Source organism: Natrix helvetica (assembly GCF_964273705.1).
Source record: "Natrix helvetica genome assembly, chromosome: 6".
Lineage (NCBI taxonomy): Eukaryota > Metazoa > Chordata > Lepidosauria > Squamata > Natricidae > Natrix > Natrix helvetica.
Window position 1 is genome coordinate 84308436 of NC_138553.1, and position 17569 is coordinate 84326004.

The 17569-nt window shown below is 42.5% G+C and overlaps 2 protein-coding genes across 10 annotated transcripts in view; both read right to left on the minus strand.

Annotated features, from left to right (window-relative positions):
- The window catches only part of FRMD4A (FERM domain containing 4A), a 336245-nt gene that overhangs the window by 18232 nt on the left and 300444 nt on the right, over nt 1-17569 (minus strand). For all 9 annotated transcript variants that reach the window (XM_081957227.1, XM_081957229.1, XM_081957226.1 and 6 more), the window contains exons 15-17: nt 10402-10535; nt 6197-6319; nt 2355-2583 (exon numbers count right to left, since the gene is read on the minus strand). In XM_081957227.1, coding sequence (XP_081813353.1) covers nt 2355-2583; nt 6197-6319; nt 10402-10535 — 486 coding nt within the window. The remainder of the gene's footprint in view (nt 1-2354; nt 2584-6196; nt 6320-10401; nt 10536-17569) is intronic.
- The window catches only part of FAM107B (family with sequence similarity 107 member B), a 363543-nt gene continuing 352396 nt past the window's right edge, over nt 6423-17569 (minus strand). Inside the window, exon 4 of the transcript XR_014175716.1 lies at nt 6423-6713. The gene's annotated coding sequence lies outside the window, so the exon portion shown is untranslated. The remainder of the gene's footprint in view (nt 6714-17569) is intronic.

Genomic DNA, 17569 nt, shown 5'->3' on the forward strand with positions numbered 1-17569 from the left:
GAAGTGGAATCGGCATTGATACCCCAAAAGCCAGATAATGAAAGATGCGCTCTCTTTCTTCGGACCCATCCCATTAGCTGAAGGATGGGTGTCATCTGGGTTTTGCTGTACTATAACTCCCAACTACCCTCGCAAGTCTTGCCAGTGGCCAGGGACTCTAGAGGATGTAGGACAGCAAAGATGGAAGGCCACCTATTTCCCCAAGGTTTCTCCAGCATCCTATTTCTCATCTACAAACATTTCCAGGAAATTCAGGCAGGACATGGAGATGATACTTTGACTTCTGTCCCTAAACAATGAGATTCATTGATGATAAACAGCCTCTGATAGGCCTATTTATCATTAACTAGCCGATAACCTGGTATTTATTTATAGGGGGGAAAAATTCCGAACCAAACATAATTTGTTGGATTTTCCAACTTACCAGAGTAACTCCCCCTTGTGGAGTACTGTGAAGCCGTTACCATGGCAACTCCACTGTGCTGCACAGTAGAAGCCATTTTATGGCAGTACAGTAGAAGCCCTTTTAAGGCATAACAGGCTGTATCTTAACAGAACACCCCCCCCTCCCTGAGGGGTTTTAGGAGTATCATACCTCCACAGTATTTGTTTCCAGAGAGTAAGTCATCCGTGCACCAAGTTTGGTTGAAATTGCTTGAGGGGTTCCAGAGTTATGCTGGAACATACACACACACACACACACACACAGCCGTTTTTATATATATGGAAGATTTGACCACAAGTAACCCCTGACTTAGGACAATTCGTTTAGTGACTGTTTGAACTTACGTGGCACTGAAAAAGGTTTACTTACGACCAGTTCTCGCTCTTATGATCACTGCAGTCAGATAATCAGATAATTTGCGTGTTTAGCAACCGGCATGGATTTAGGAGGGTTGCACAACATGACAAAGTCACAGCAACATTATTTACAACCTTTGCGGGGGGGGGCCCTCTGACGAGCAAAGTCCACGGAGGAACGCGGGTTTGTTTAATAACCATGCAGTTCACTTAAAATCAGGTGTGAGCATTTAATGACTACATCACTCAGCAGTTCCAATTGTTGTAAGTCAAGGACGAAGTGAATTTTTAACAGGTTTGTAAATCAGTGCCCCCTTTTAACGGGGGGGGGGGGGGGATCTTAAGACAAAATTTTGAAGAGTCCAAAATGGAGTCTTATCACTGGCGTTTTGTGTGTATGTTGTAATGATAACTCCTCTCATCCCGTGTCGCAATTACATCAACTCTTGGCACAAACCTGGTGAAAAATGTTCTTCCACAGAAATCTTTCAGAAGGGAGGAATTTTTAAGCTCAGTGAAATCCCATTCCTGGCTTTGTTTGTCATAATCCCATTTATCTTTGGAGCTGCTTGTGTGAGACTGCAAACCAGGGGTGAAAAGCTACCGGTTCGCACTGCTTCGTGCCAACCGATAGGGACAATTGTCATTGGTTCTGCGAACCGGGAGTAAAAAAAAAAAGCTTCTCAGAACTGCGTGTCTGAGCTGTGAGCTGTGTGATCTTCGGAAGCTTTTCCACTGCTTTTTAAAGCATTTTTTTCCCCTGCCTATTTGCCTGAACTGGCAGGAAAAAAAAGCTTTAAAAGTTTTCTTTAAAAAACGCTTCCAACAATCGCGGGGCTCACAGCTTTTTAAAGCATTTTTTTTCCCGGCCACTTCGGGGAAAAAATGTTTTAAAAAGCAAAAAAAAAAAGAGAGAGTTAAAAATGCTTTCAAAAGTGAAATGAAAGGTTCTCACACTTGCATGGCACAGCTGAACCTTTTTTTCCACTTCTTAAAGCATTTTTTTTACTACCGGTTCTGGCGAATAGGTAGTAATAAATGCTTTAAAAATTAAAAAAAGTTGGCCACGCCCACCCAGTCACATGACACCCCCCCCAAGCCACGTCCACCAAGCTCAGAGAACCATTGGCAAAAAAATTTACATTTCACCTCTGCTGCAAACCCATAAAAAGACTTGCAATCCGCAATTGCCTTAGAGCCCTGCTTCCTATAGTCATTTCCTGAATTTAATACCCATGTGGCTAGTTGCAGAGGGTTTGAAGAGGTGCTGGGCCATGAACGTGAGATGGTCATCTGGTGGACTTCCATCACTCCTACTTTTGAGAATCTCCAGCTAGGAGGTTTCTCCATTATTTCGTCAAGCGACCTGAAATGGTATAAGGGTTTCCTGCCTAGGCAGGGGGTTGGACTAGAAGACCTCCAAGGTCCCTTCCAACTCTGCTATTGCATTGTATTGTAAGGGCCTACAAGACCCATGGGATCTACCAACCTCTAACCCCCCCATTCCCTCTAAAGGAAGTCTCAGGAGATCACAGAAGGCCAACTGTCTTTACCGTCAATGATCAGCGAAGCCCTTTGGGTTGGCTTCTTCCCCGATCGGATGCGGTACTCGTTGATGGAGTTTTCGATCTCCTGGAGCTTCTTCAGGGCATTCAGGTAGGAGGTCTTTCTCTGCTTCTTCAGCTTCTTGCTGACGTTGGGCTCGCTGGCCAGGCGTCGAGCAGCTTCCGTGATCTGGGACTGGATGGCAAATTCTCTTTCCAAGCGCTCCAGCTCAGCTTCCTGTCCAAGAGGAAAGAACTGTCAATGGTCCAATTTCTCAAGGTCTCCCACAGGGCCAGTGGATCAACAGGGAAACAGGGCTGTCCTCTATCAGAGAACTTTTCTTTAAACTTCTGTCATGTATCATATATAAACTATGCCTGGTTTAATGAAAAGAAGGACAAAGGGATGACATGATAGCCATGTTTCAATATCTCAGGGGTTGCCACAAAGAAGAGGGAGTCGAACTGTTCTCCAAAGCACCTGAAGGCAGGACAAGAAACAACGGATGGAAACTAATCAAGAAGAGAAGCCACCCAGAATTAATGAGAAACTTCCTAACATTTAGAAGAATTAACCAGTGGACCACCTCCCCACCAGAAGTTGTAGGAGTTCCATCACTGGAGACTTTTAAGAAGAGACTGGACAACCATCTGTCTGGAATGGTATATACCAGCGATGGTGAACCTTTTTTGGCTCGCGTGCCATAAGTGGGGGGAGCGCAGGGGGGTTGTGTGCGGGCGTGCCACACCCATAATGCAACACGCGACCCCCCCAGTGCACATGTGCGCAAGAGAGGCGCTCCCCCCCATTTTTTGCATGCTTTTTTCGCCCTCCCCAGGCTCCAGAGGCTTTATAGGAGCCTGGGGAGGGTGAAAACAGCCTCCACTGCCCTCCCCCCCGGAGGCCCTCCGGAGGCTTCAGGGACCTTCAGGAGGCATCCCTGAAGCCTCCGGAGGGCTTAAACTGACCCTACGAGCAAACCAGAAGTCTGTTCCCGAACTCCCGGTTTGCCCATAGGGCCGTTTTTTTGTGGTCCGGAGGCTTCAGGGAAGCTCCTGAAGCCTCCAGGGGGCCTCCAGGAGGGGGGAGGGGAGGGTCTTTAGGAAATTTCTCCTTAGTTCTAAGGTTGCTTCACTCCTCGATTGGGAACGATTCCCTCATTCCTAATCACGCGGTGGGTTTTGGAAGACGTGAAACTAATTTTCGCACATCAAAGAGATATTTCCTATTTCAGTTTATCCATGTGCAGCTGAAAAGAAGGGACTTTGTTTGACTTCATCCTTCATCAAGGTAATATGGCTCTCTTTGGCTCATCTCAAAAAGCTCTTTTGATGTTTAGGATGACTCAGCCCTATTTTAAGTCCGGGACTACAGCTCTTCTCTTGTTGCGATTGGCCAAAAGGCTATTATTTGCCGGTGCTTAAAGTTTTGCTTTGAAGATTTTATAATCTCTGTCAACAGTGAGCTGATTAAATATGCATTTCACACAATGCCTAAATGCTACAGCCAGTTTCCTCCTTCCCATCCGCTCCTACACTTCTGTTCTACCTCCCTCCCAAAAAATCTCCCACATCCACAGAAAGCGAAGGATGAAAAGCACCAAAGGATTAAAAGCACCACTCAAGCTTTATTTTTTTTTAAAGTGCATTTGATCTTTGAACTGTAGATGAAGTTCACACCCCAGTTCTAAGAGTCCAAAACTTCTAAAAGGGCTTTTAAAAAGCTTTACAACCATTGCACGTTCCAAGCAAATAAAAAGTTTAAAAAACCCCACCAGCCTTATGTGATTCTGCAAAAACGGATATGGGTTTGTTACAATCCCACTTACAATCCCAGTTTGAGGTGCAGCTAAAAAATGTAATGTCTGTGAGGCTAAAGCCATCCATCTCATACTCCTTCATGTGAAACAAAGCAACATTTTATTGCCTTGGCAATGTGTGTGGTTTATCAGAATTAATTAAAACACACACATGCAAACGGTACAGGATTGAAGTCTTAAAAAGGCAGGCCCACAATATAAGCATCAACTTCTTTCAAATCTTTTTTTAATTCATGTGTATCCCAGGAGAAAAAAGCTCTACTATCCTTAATGCAGATAGAGACACCTTCAAAAGAAAAGAATTTTCTTTTCCGAAGAAATTCTCCGAAGAGAATTTCTATAAGATGCTTTGTAGATGCCATTTTCCATTGGCGAGGTTGGCAAAGAGGTTTAAAATCAGCTAAATGCTGGAAATGTCACCAGTTACCTGGATCTTACTACCGTATGTGGTGGACCTGTGCAGAAGCAAAGAAGTACTAGACTAATACAGATATTGTTGGGAAGGAGGATAAAACGGAGTATTGAGTTAAAACCAGAAACATTTTTGTTGTGGATATTACCTGAAACCTGTAATAAAGAGAAGACATATTTAATTATCCATATATTAACTGCAGCTAGAATTGTATTTGCGCAATATTGGAAATGTGAAGAGATTCTTAATGAAGAGAAGGGGATTAGGAAAATATCAGAATGTGCAGAAATGAATAGACTAACATTGGCAATTAAGGAGAAAGAACAATCTGATTCTATTATATGATATGGGAGGTAATTTATCAATGGTTAAAGAATAAAAAAGGAAATTGGAAATAAAAGAAGAAGATAAAAAGAAGAATAGACAATGTATTGAGATAAGAATAAAATGATAATTGTTAGCATGAATATGATGAAAGTAACTATAATCAGTGTTATTATTGTGTATATATTAGAAGATATGTTAGAAAATATGTTAAGAAGGAAATGAAGAGACTTACAAGATTTAATTGTATAATGCATTATAATTTATGGAAGAATGTTGCACAGATATTTGTGCCCAGAAGAAACATGGCTTAAGGAAAGATGGAATGTATATGTATTTTAAAATTGAAAAAAAAACAAACTTCTACAAAAAAGAAGGAATTCTCCAGCAGACTGAAAATCCAGAACGCATTCACAATAGAAGATATGATTGTCAGAGACTCAGTTCTTTAGATGCAATTCTTTTAACAAAAGCATCCCTCCTAGGATGCAAAGAAAAAAAAATTGCTTTGAACTCCCCATAGGCATCGGGAAGGGCATCTGGCTGGTAAATGCTCAGCTCTTATCCAGTCGCCCTGCCTCTACTGCGAATTAAGGGATTTACAGGGTTGTAAAAAGAGATTTTATTTTAATATCAGCATGCCGTGATCCACCTATCAGTTAGCTCATCTGCTGCATTTTTCAGGGTTAGGATTATTAAGAGTAGCTCAAGCAGAGTGCACAGAAAGAGTCAAATTAAAAGCAAGGGTAAATTTCTGTGGAGATTCTCAATCATCCAGGTCATAATTGTCCCAAAAGCTGCTTTTCCAAGAGGCAAATGGAATTTCTTGGAGTTTTTTTTGTTGAAAAACCTTCTGAAGAACTGGAAGAGGCTTCTTGGATGAGAAGTGAGATCTCTTCAAGGAAAAAAGAATAGGCCAAGAAAGTCCAGTTGCGTTTTGGAAAAGCACCTTTGGGGCAGTCACGATTTGACCAAGGTAGGGAGAAGGGTTGCTAAATCCACATCTCCTAATCTAGAACGTTGGATGGTAGATGGTGAGGCTGGTCCTTCAGCCAACAGCAGAAGGAGGTGAGCTTGACCACCAAGGATTGTTCACGATTGATCAACAAGAACTGTTTTGGGGTTGGGCTTCATGTCAGCTTGGGCTCCCTCACCAGCCAATATGAACGCTTAGTATAGCAATAAATGGATGGACAGAAGGAGGACAGAAAAGGACAGATGAGAGGATGACTGGACCTTCCAGAGCCTGGTAGCAAGCAAATATTTGGACACGGTAACGCAGAGTGGGCCATTACCTCTCCCTTGGGCAGCATTTTCTGTTCATCCAGTTTAAAAGAAGTACCGATTCTTCTTCTCACAATTGGGGGCTCCTCCCCGGGGTTGAGGGGATACTCCCTTGGCAACTTTCCAGTAAGTTCCTGAAATCACACAGCAAAGCCAGGAGTTAATTAGCAAAGATCTTTGTGAATCTGCCTCTAATGGATGTTAATGAGCTCAAGAACATTGGATCCCTGCTGGTACCCTTCAGGAATCCACCAATGTATTTGTGAAAGGGGGAGGGATATGGTGGTAACCTTCCCGCCCAGATCCAAGGTACTGCAGGGTCATTCCTGGGCTGAGCTGGGAGGGGGGCAAGACGGTGGGTAGAACTGAATGATGAAAGACCCACTCCTTTGTGCTTGACTTAAACTCTCAATTGAAAGACCCAACTGAAATAAACTATAATTGTACCTACTTTCTTTCTTTCTTTCTTTCTTTCTTTCTTTCTTTCTTTCTTTCTTTCTTTCTTTCTTTCTTTCTTTCCTTTCTTTCCTTTCTTTCTTCCCTTCTTTCCTTCATTGTTTCTCTCTCTCTTTCTTTCTTATATAAAATGTATTGACTACCCACCCACCTTTCTTTCCTTTCTTCGTTCCTTCCTTTGTTCCTTCCTTCCTTCTTTTTTTAATATATAAAATTAATTGACCACCCATCTTTCTCCTCCCTCCCTCAATCTTTCCTTCCTCCCTCCCTCCCTCCCTCCCTCCCTCCCTCCCTCCCTCCCTCCCTTCGAGAGCTGCATGGAACAAAATTTCATTTTAATGTATGCCGATTATAGAGTACATTCAAAGTGACAAAGTTGTTCTAAGTCTCTCTCTCTTTCTCTGTCATATCTAACTACCCATTTGTCTGTCTGTCTGTCTGTCAAATTTATATGATTTCATTTAACTCCAGCTCCCGCATTCTTGATTCCCTCTTGGCTTAAATCAATTGTTTGCAGTCTCAGAAACGATGGTGGAGATGTACATACCTCTGTAACTTTACATCTACATTATACTTCAAAAAGAATTTATATCTTTCCTAACCCTCTTGAGCATTTTTGGGATAGGTCTCTCTGGTAAAACAATAGCTTCATACATTTGTCTGCCATGGGCTCTTTCATTCAGGGTAAAACCATTGGCTCTGTGTCTGATTTGATCAAGGGCTAAATTCCAAATGACGTTGGCACAGAGGGAGGTTGGGCAGGATCACAAGCAAAGAGATGGAGACCAGGCTGACGGGTTACGAGAACAATACAGAGGTGCCAACCACTTCTTCCATGAGAGATGAATCATTTACTAGTAGAGAGAGAATAGGGGAATAGAAAGAGGACCAAATAAAATCAATCCATCAGAATAGAGCTGGGAGGGACCCTGGAGGTCTTCTAGTCCAACCCCTTGCTCAAGCAGGAGACCCTACACCATTTCAGACAAGTGGCAGTCCAGTCTCTTCTTAAAAACCTCCAGGGATGGAGCACCTACAGCATCTGGTGGCAAGCTGTTCCACTGGTAAATTGTTCTTACTCTTAGGAAATCCCTCCTTAATTCCAGTTTGCTTCTCTCCTTGATTAGTTTCCATCCATTGCTTCTTGTCCTGCCTTTAGGGGCTTTGGGAAATAAGTGGACCCCCCTCTTCTTTGGGGCAGCCCCACAAGTACTGGAACATTGCTATCATGCCCCTCCCCCCCCCAACCCCCCTCTCAGTTAATCTGCCAGTTTAAAACAATTTACATTGCTCTCAAAACCAAATCCATTCCTCCACCCCCCCCCTATTGTGGGTAACAGTCTATATTTACACTTTTTAATTTTTCTACGTGATGATCATTGAGATGAACAAAAACAACAACAACAACAACCACTAGACTCCTTCAAACTCTTAAAACGCACAAGCTCTTTTCACATTCTGGTGAAAAGAGTTTCAGAAACAGGCATGGAAGATTATTGGGCTGGCTGCGAGGAAATCAATTCATCTTGAACTTGGGCTCTTTGTGTGTGCTAGGGTCCTGCGAAGCCTTTTAAAAAAGAGGCAAAGGGGAGGGGGGAACAATGCAAGGCTTGTTAGCATCCAGGCTCCTGTAATTTAAGAAAGCCGATGCTTGGCTCTTGCAAATAGTCGGGGGGGTCCAGACTTAATAGCCCCCTTCTGAGCCAGCGATTCCCACAGGAAAAGCGATGTCTTCGGAGTGATTTATGGCTGAGTAACAAGAGAAGTTGAGAGCGGGATTAGAGGATTAATTTACTGACATGCAAGAGGAGGGTTGTTTAAAAAAATATGTTAAGGCCTCCCCTTCAGATGACCTCTGCTGACCTCTTACCCCTGGACTCACACTGTCACACTCTACAACCCAAGGAGGATTTAAGAAAAGAAAGAAAGAAAGAAAGAAAGAAAGAAAGAAAGAAAGAAAGAAAGAAAGAAAGAAGAAAGAAATGACCCTGTGAGCTTGAACTGGTCAAGTATTTCTAGTGACTTCCTCGTTTTTATTTTTAATTTCCATCCATTATTTTGCTCAGGGTTAGAAAAGATTTAGGGGGGGAAAAAAACCAACAGAAAGTTTCTGTATTTGGATAGTGTTGTGTTTAAAGGTGCAACGAACGTCACACAATGCACTACAAGTATAGAATTTCAGGCTCTGGGAAATGTCAAATCCCCTTTGAAACAGATAATACAGCTAGTCCTCGATTTACAACAGTTCATTTAGTGACCGTTCAAAGTTACAACGGCACCGAAAAAAAGCAACTTAGTCTTAAGGGTTTCACACTTAAGACTGTGGCAGCATCCTTGGGGGAGGGGTCATGTGATTAAGAGGCTTGGCAACTGGCATGTACTTTTGACAGTTGCAGTGTCCCGGGTATACACGATGCCCTTTTGCGACCTTCTGACATTTCCTTAACCGGGGTACTAACTGAACGAATTGCGATTTGCTTAACAACGGCAGCAAGAGAGGTTATAAAATGGGGCCAAACTCACTTAATAACCATCTCGCTTAGCAACAGAAATGTTGGGCTCAAATTGCGGTCGTAAATCGAGAACTACATGTAACCAGTCAGGGAAAATGTATGCTTCATCCATGAAAATCTCAGAAAGGACCAAACAAGATTTTCAGGAATCAAGAGCTGGCTGATCTTTGCTGGTTTCTCTTTTAGGAAAAAAAATTATGCAAGATGAAACAAATAGATTTCATGTTCATAACGTAGACAACTTGCTGAGTCTCATGCGGAAACCAAATTTAAATGAGCCGGACGATCCTTTAAAACAAATATAAACAAGCTTGTAATTACGTCGGTCTGCAAGCGTAATGGAATTTAATGATTGCAATTTAGTGAAATGCATCTTTAATTAAGGATCGTCTAACTGTTTTTCCATGCGTTGTCAGTTTAGCCAATTTTCCTTTCTGTTTTAACTCAAGCATTTTCTCACCTGCCGGCCCCTTCAGGAGAAAGGCGGAGTATAAATCAGATAAATAAACAAACATCAGCTCATCTGCAGCCAGCTAATAAAACTGGATCTATTTCAATTAAATCCAAGCCTGCAGTATATTAAAGAGTCAAATCTGGCCTTTGGCCTCCCTATTTATAGATGAACCGGTTTGAGCCCAACGGGTGGGGTGAAAAGCTTCATTTCCCACACTGTTTTTTAAATTGCCTATTTTAACTCAACACGCAAGGGATTCCCAAGCTGATTCGTTCCTCCGTCTTCTGGAAAGGAAGGGCTGATTTTATTTTACATTATTTTATTTGAATGATTTGATAAGAGCAACATTGCTCTTATGACATTTGAGTTTTAGCTGATTAGTGCAGAAATGGCTGTTATAGACATGGCTAGTATTTGTTAAAGTGGTGAAGTTAAAAAAATGAGGTTGTAATTTTATTCTGTGGTTACTGTGCTGAAAAAGTTGGACCTTTCCTTTCCTTTCTCCCTCAACTTTTTCCTTCCCTTCCCTTCTCATCCCTTCCCTTTTCCATTCCTTCTTTCCTTTCCTCCCTCCCTCTCTTTTTACTTCTTTCCTTTTCTTCTTTCCTTTCCTCTCTCCCTCCCTTTTTCCTTTCCTTTTTCCTTCCCTTCCCTTTCTCTCCTTCCCTTCCCCTCTGTACCTATGCCTCTCTTCTCCATCTCTTCCCCTTCCCTATTTTCCTGCCATCCTTATTTTCATAATGTGATAAATTTCCAACGCCATTCTTTCAAAGGAGGCCTCTCTGCCGCCTACCGCTTCCCGGAGACACAGCTTCTTCAGTTCTTCCAGGCGTTGGCGCAGCGTCTCCTCCAGGGCTTCTTGTCTGGATTTTAAGGCGGCCAGCATGTCTTTTTTAGCAGACTGGGAGCTGTCGGACTCTTGAGAACCTGTGGGGGAAACAACGAGGGCATTAGGGCAGCTGAGACACCTCTGCAGCCAGGTGGGCAGTTTCTGGACAGGAAATGGGACACCCAAACTGGACAGGTATTGCATCAACTCATTTGAGCTGTGATGCCGGAGAAGGCAGTCCTGTGTCTTCTTTGGACAGCAGAGGTGACCAACACAACAAGCGAGCACTGGAGCGCACAACACCAGGCATGTCACTGGGAGGCAAAAAACCACAAAAGCCTCACGTACTTTGTCCATGTCGTGCAGGGGAATTCACAGGAGAAATCAATTATGCTGGGAAGAGTTACCAATGAAAGGAAACCAGGCCACCAAAGGCCACGATGATTGGACACCAACAAAGCTGACACCAACCAGAGCACAGAACAACTCAAAGAAGCAGTGCAAGGTCAGAAGACGTGGCGAGACCTGGCCAACAGAATCGCCAATGAATGGATTAACCCCATGGTCAGTTGCTCTGCTTCATCCCCCGATCCTTGTAGGTGAATTTCTAGGAGAAGATATTCTCTTTTGTCAAACCTGGAAGTTTTCAGATTCAGGTTTTCCCAGATGTGCCGATATGACATCTCTAATAAAGTGGAACTCCAGAACTCAAGCCTTGGAGTTTTATTTCGCTGGGGGTGTTTTTTGGAACCCTGACATTAGGCATGTGCAAGATACGGATTTATCTTGGTCACAAAGACTCCTAAAGCAGGCCAACCATTATAAGATGCTTCTCTACAATTTCTCATTAGTAACTTTGGCTAAGCGGCATTAGGCGTTTGCAGCTTCATCTCGTATTTTAGCACTGAGCATTGAATTGGATATGGCCAGTCTAGAGAAGAGAAGGACCAGGGGGTGACATGATAGCAGTCTTCCAGGATTTAAGGGGCTGCCCCAAAGAAGAGGGGCTCAACTTATTTTCCAAAGCACCTGAAGGCAGGACAAGAAACAAGGGATGGAAACTAATCAAGGAGAGAAGCAACGTGAAACTTAGTTAAGAAAAGATTGGAACAGAAGTTGCCTTCAGAAGTTGTGGTCGCTCCATCATTGGAGGCTTTAAGAAGAAATTGGACAACCACCTGTCTGAAATGGTACAGGACTCCTGCTTGAGCAGGGGGTTGGACTAGAAGACCTCCAAGGTCCCTTCCAGTTCTATTCTGATTGACTGGTCACAAGCCAGTCAATCATGTCTCTTGACTCAAACTGGGTTTACCGCACACCCCATTGCGATAACCGAAGCAGGCCTTGTATATAAGTTGCATTTCCATGATTAGGGACACTGTGGAGTGTAGGAAGACACTCCCGTTGGATGTGGTCCACATGGAAATCCAGCTGGCACCTTCAAGCATTCCCACAACAGGAATGTGAGATCCTTGAGGGAGGCCACATGTGCATTCCCCGACATAAAAACATTTTGTTTTCGGAGTTGTGCAGGACAGGGATGAAGCAAACATAGGGACATTCCACTCGGAGGTAGCAGTGCTTCCGGCAAGCTCAAAATAGGAAACAGGACAACCGGACGGCCATCAGCAGTCCTTCAGGAAGGTCAGAATCCAGCAAGATGGAGTTGTGATCCTTTGACATCGAAATGTTTTGCAACTTTCTGCCAAACTGACATCAGCAAGAGGAAGTTGACCGTGCTAGTGGTTTCATCTCTAAATATACTTCTTTACTACTCTCTTACTCACAGCCTCTAAATCTTCCCACTCCATGTTCAGAAGTTATTACTTTTGAAAAAACTAGGCAAATGGATGGAGAGAAGAGAATATGAGAGAAATGAAGCTCCTGAGAGACTAAGAGAAAATGGTTTAAAGGAGGAAAGAAAGAAAAGGATATACTAGTAGAATAGAATGAAAGCTAGTAAATAGAGCCAATGATATGTATTCAATAAAATGCGTGGGATAAAGATTAAAATTACTACTTGTGGATAAGTAATTAAATGAAATGTTTACTATATAAAATTAAACTTGAGGATACGTGTTATTAATAGTAAAACAGAATAATAGATGGAAATGATATGTTAAATTTGATTAACTTTGAGAGGCAAAAGGATATTGTTTATATATTAAGAAAAAAATTAAATTAAGCGGGAGAATATGGAGCAAAAAATAAGGTGACTGAAGTGTAAAATGGAAATATGATGTAAAATGTAATATGCATAATAGAAGATGTAAAGGGAGGGAAAACCAGGACAACATTATGTTCAGAAAAGAAGTTAAAATATGTAACAATAAATAAATAAAAACAGTTTGAAAAAAAAGAGAAGTTATTACTTTTCGTCTGTTGCGCTCCGTTAGGCTTGCCCAACAGAAGGATTTCATATTAAAACACCCTCATCAGTTGCAAATGCTTAATGATATTATAATACTGAAAGGAAGGCATCTTTTCATTGTGCAAAGGCACATTTGAGAGCATGACACAAGTGGACTCACACACACACACACACAAATCGATAGGCATAGGCATTCGCAAAATTTGATCTGTCAGTTCATTCTCTGAAGAACAATTTTTCACTCTTGGCAATTTTAAGATGAATGGATTTCAATTCCCAGAATTCCCCAGCTACTCGTGCAGGCTGGGGAATTCTGGGAATTGAAGTTCCACACTTCTTAAAGTTACCAAGGTTGAGAAATATTGTTCTAACTTCCCAACATCCCCTTCCCCCAACCACGGCAATTTTTAGACATCTGAATGCATTCCTGAATAAATTTGAACCATCGCTGTCTGCCATTTAATTATTTTTTTAGAGATGGTTAGATGGAAAACATATTCCCTTCACTCTGAAAAACACAGATGTGGTTCATGATAGCAACATGATTTGTACAATGACAACTTTCCAAGATAAACTCAAATAGGACAAGGCTGGTCAAACCTTCTGTTGATATGTTGCTACAAAATACACAGAATAATCTGTATATTAGTTCTAATTATTGGAAGGCCTCATTTATCAATTGGTTTGTAGTCCATCATACGAATTCATCATTGATAGTTGGATAGATGGATGGATAGATAGATGATAGGTGGGTGGATGGGTGGATGGATGGATGGATAGATAGATAGATAGATAAATGGTAAGTAGGTGGATGGATGGATGGATGGATAGATAATTAGATAGACTTCAAGGGGAGGAATATTTATAATAAATACTTCATTTTTCTGCTTAAAGAAAACTGATGTTTATATTCCCCGTAAACTTTCTTAAAATGGAGAGATTTTTTTTGCTACTCATTTTGCCATCAACCCATCCCTAATTTCACTGTTGATTTTTTACTCTCTCACTCTCTCTCTCTCCTCGCAGGAGCTAAGGGCTACTGAAGAAAGAATATCAGATGGGATGAGAGGTTTGAAGAGCAGATGAAAGAAATGTGTCTCCGGGGAAGTGGACAGAACAATAGCTCAGAAAGAAGGGAAATATCCCAGCATCAGGCAGATGACGTCACTAGAGTCCAGATGTGCAACCCACCCTGGCCTCTTCAATGAAGTTGTTATTTAAAAATGTGTGTTACACACATCTCACGCCATGCACAATTAATGCAGCAATCCAGGTGCATCCCGTGCAGAGTTGGACAGGACCTTGGAGGTCTTCCAGTCCAACCCCCTGCTCAAGCAGGAGACCCTCTACCATTTCAGGCACATGGTTGTCCAATCTCTTCTTAAAAACCTCCAGTGATGGAGAAGGAAGGAAAGAAGGAAGAAAGGAAGGAAGGAAGGAAAACAGCATAACAGAATAACAGAGTTGGAAGGGACCTTGGAGGTCTTCCAGTCCAATCTCCCTTGCTCAGGCAGGAGACCGTCTACCATTTCAGGCACATGGTTGTCCAATCTCTTCATAAAAGCTTCCAGTGATGGAGCATTTACAATTTCTGAGTCCACGGATTAATTGTTCTAACTCGTTTGGAATTTTCTCCTTAGTTCTAGGTAGCTTCTCTCCTTGATGAGTTTCCACCCATTGCTTCTTGTCTTGCCTTTGGGTGTCTTGGAGCAGTGATCACCAACTCGTGGTTTGCGGACCACTGTGGTTTGTGAGAAAATCTTGGTGGTCCGCAGAAAAATTATTTGCATTTTTTATATTGCACTAAATACTATTCATCTTTTTTTAAAAAATCATACCAGTGGTCTGCGGGATTTAAAATTTATGGTCCCTGAGGTCTGAAAGGTTGGTGACCCCTGCTTTGGAGACTAGGTTGACCCCTTCATCTTTGGGGCAGCCCCTCAAATATTGGACGACTGCTATCATGTCACCCCTGGTCCTGCTTTTCATTAGACCAGATGTCCCCAATTCGTGCAACCGTTCTTCATATGTTTAAGTCCCCTAATGATCTTTGTTGCTCTTCTCTACAGTCCTTCTAGAGTCTCAATATCTTTTTTATATCGTGGTGACCAAAACTGGATGCCGCATTCCAAGTGTGGCCTTATGACCAAGGCCTGAGAAAGTGGGACCTCAATCCAGAAACCTTTGTTGGAGGGACCACTACTGGATGGTTTTGCGATGATTGACTGCCCCAGGAAGTCACCGACGCATGAAATGTCACCACCAAGAGCCCGTATCTTACAACTCTTGACTCACAAATAGGATTTCCTACGCAGGGGAGGGCCAAGATAAGGGCGGAGAGACCATCTGGACTTAGTCAGCACAGGATACGCATATTATTTCTCTCTCTTGTGCTTGTCTGCAGCCTTGGCGACGGTGCACAACCGGTGTTATTCATCAAGCGAAGGGCTTCCCATGTTTCAGGAAGTTCACGTCCAAGATTTGGCGGTGAGAAACGATCGCCCATTGGATAACACCCAGGAGGAAATTCCCATCGGGATCCTTCGAGCCAGCTGAAATGTTAAGTGAGGCTTCCTTGCAAAGAAACCCACCAAAAGTATTTTAACTATGTGTGCGACCAGCTGGGGGGAACTTTCGGTCTTCAGAAGATTGGGGCGATTGTTGAGTTGTTTGCATTTAGTTGCGTTTGCTTTTAGCCCAAAACACGACATATTGCACAGGGAGTCCTCGACTTAACAACAGTTCGTTTAGTGACCCTTTGAAGTTAAAACAGCACTGAAAAAAGGGACTTATGACTGTTTTTCACACTTACGACCGTTGCAATATACCCAGGGTCAGGGGATCAAAATTCAGATGCTTGACCATTGATTCATATTTATGACGGTCGCAGTGTCCCGGGGTCAGGTGATCCCCTTTTGTGACTTCCTGACAAGCAAAGCCAACGGGTGGAATCCAGATTCACTTAACGACCGTTAAACAACATTGACAAGAAAGGTCACAAAATGGCAAAACTCATTTAACGACTGTCTCGCTTCATGACAAAAATGGGACTTAATTGTGGTTGTGAATCAAGGATCACCTGCAGCAACTCCCTTAGTAACAGTGACAAGAAAGGTCATAAAATGGAGCAAAAGTCACTTCACTGTTTCACCTAGTGACAGAAATTTTGAGCTCAAATTGGGGCTGTATTTCAAGGACCAGCTGTGTATCTTTTTTTCTCATTCTCCTATGTGGGAGCTTTTCTATACAAAGGGCACTGAAAACAACATCTGTCTTTGAGTAAAATACGACTGGCGATAGAATTAAAGTTGGACAGATCCTTTTATTACAAATGCTGCTCTCTGCAAACGTTCACACAGGTTTACACCGTATTTGTTAAATCTTCTTTGAGGCTTCAGATCAGGTTGCTTTGTGCAAAGCTCACGAGACAAATTTAGGCTTCAGATGTACCCAGCCTTGGCTGGAAAACACAAATTTGCCATTCAAAATGTATAAATTTCGAGTAAATTCCCCATTCTCTTATTTTTTTACAACAGATGGTTGCATATTTGCATCCCTGATCTACTGTTTTCCACCACTTCGTGCAAAACTTACACCCTAGCAAAAAAATATATGTGTGAAATAATTTTAAAGTCCCATTATGCACGCTGTCATTCAAGCGATGGATTTATGTCTGGGAATCCAGTCCCATGTCTTTAAATAATTTGATGACGAGATTCTAATCTTTTTCTAGAAGCAGCTGTGTTTCTCTCAACTTGGACTGGAGTCAAGAAAAGAAGAGGAGGGAATATCGGGAGAATATGGAAGAAAGAATTATTATCCTTTATTCAGTTTAGCTCTACCCAACTCTAGAAAGAATAATTAAAAAGAAGACTTTAGCCTTTTCTAAAACTGATTCACTAAAATGGCAAACACATTAATAGCACAACCCATGACCATAGGTTCAACTGGGAAACAGTGAGCATGTATTAATTAGCCCAAGCCAAATCCAAAAACCTCAGAAAGAATTCCTGGAAGCCTGGCATTCAGAGACATCAGCCATCAACAGACACACAGAGATAAACAATGTCTACACACTATTCAAAAAGAGACAACCAAAAGGCTAAAAAGGAAGCAAAAGGACCAACAACACCTCCTTCCCAGCAATCAACATCCAGATGAGCAGAGATTAACACCATATTTTTATCTACCTCACAATGTGAGCTGTAAATGACATTTGTGCCCTGTTCCTTTCCTTTGTTTGTTGCGAAGTCGTGTCTGACCCATCGTGACCCCATGGACAATGTTCCTCCAGCCCCTCCTGTCTTCTTCCATCCTCTGGAGTCCATTGAAGCTCATGCTGACTGCTTCAGTGACTCCATCCAACCACCTCCTTCTCTGCTGTCCCCTTCTTCTTCTTTTGCCCTCCATCGTTCCCAGCCTGAGGCTCTTCTCCTTCCTTCTCATGAGGTGGCCAAAGGATTTGAGTTTCCTCTTCAGGATCTGGCCTTCTAAAGAGCAGTCAGGGTTGATCTCCTCTAGGACTGACCGGTTGGATGGCCTTGCAGTCCAAGGGACTCAATGCAGGAGTCTTCTTCTCCAGCCCCAGAGTCCAAAGGCCTCCATTCTTTGGCACTCAGCCTTCCTTATGGTCCAACTTTCACAGCCATCCATTGCAACTGGGAAAACCATCGCCTTGGCTATATGCACTTTTTTTTGGCAGGGAGATGTCTCTGCTTTTTAGTCTGCTGTCTAGAATTGACTTTGTTATTTTCCTCCAAA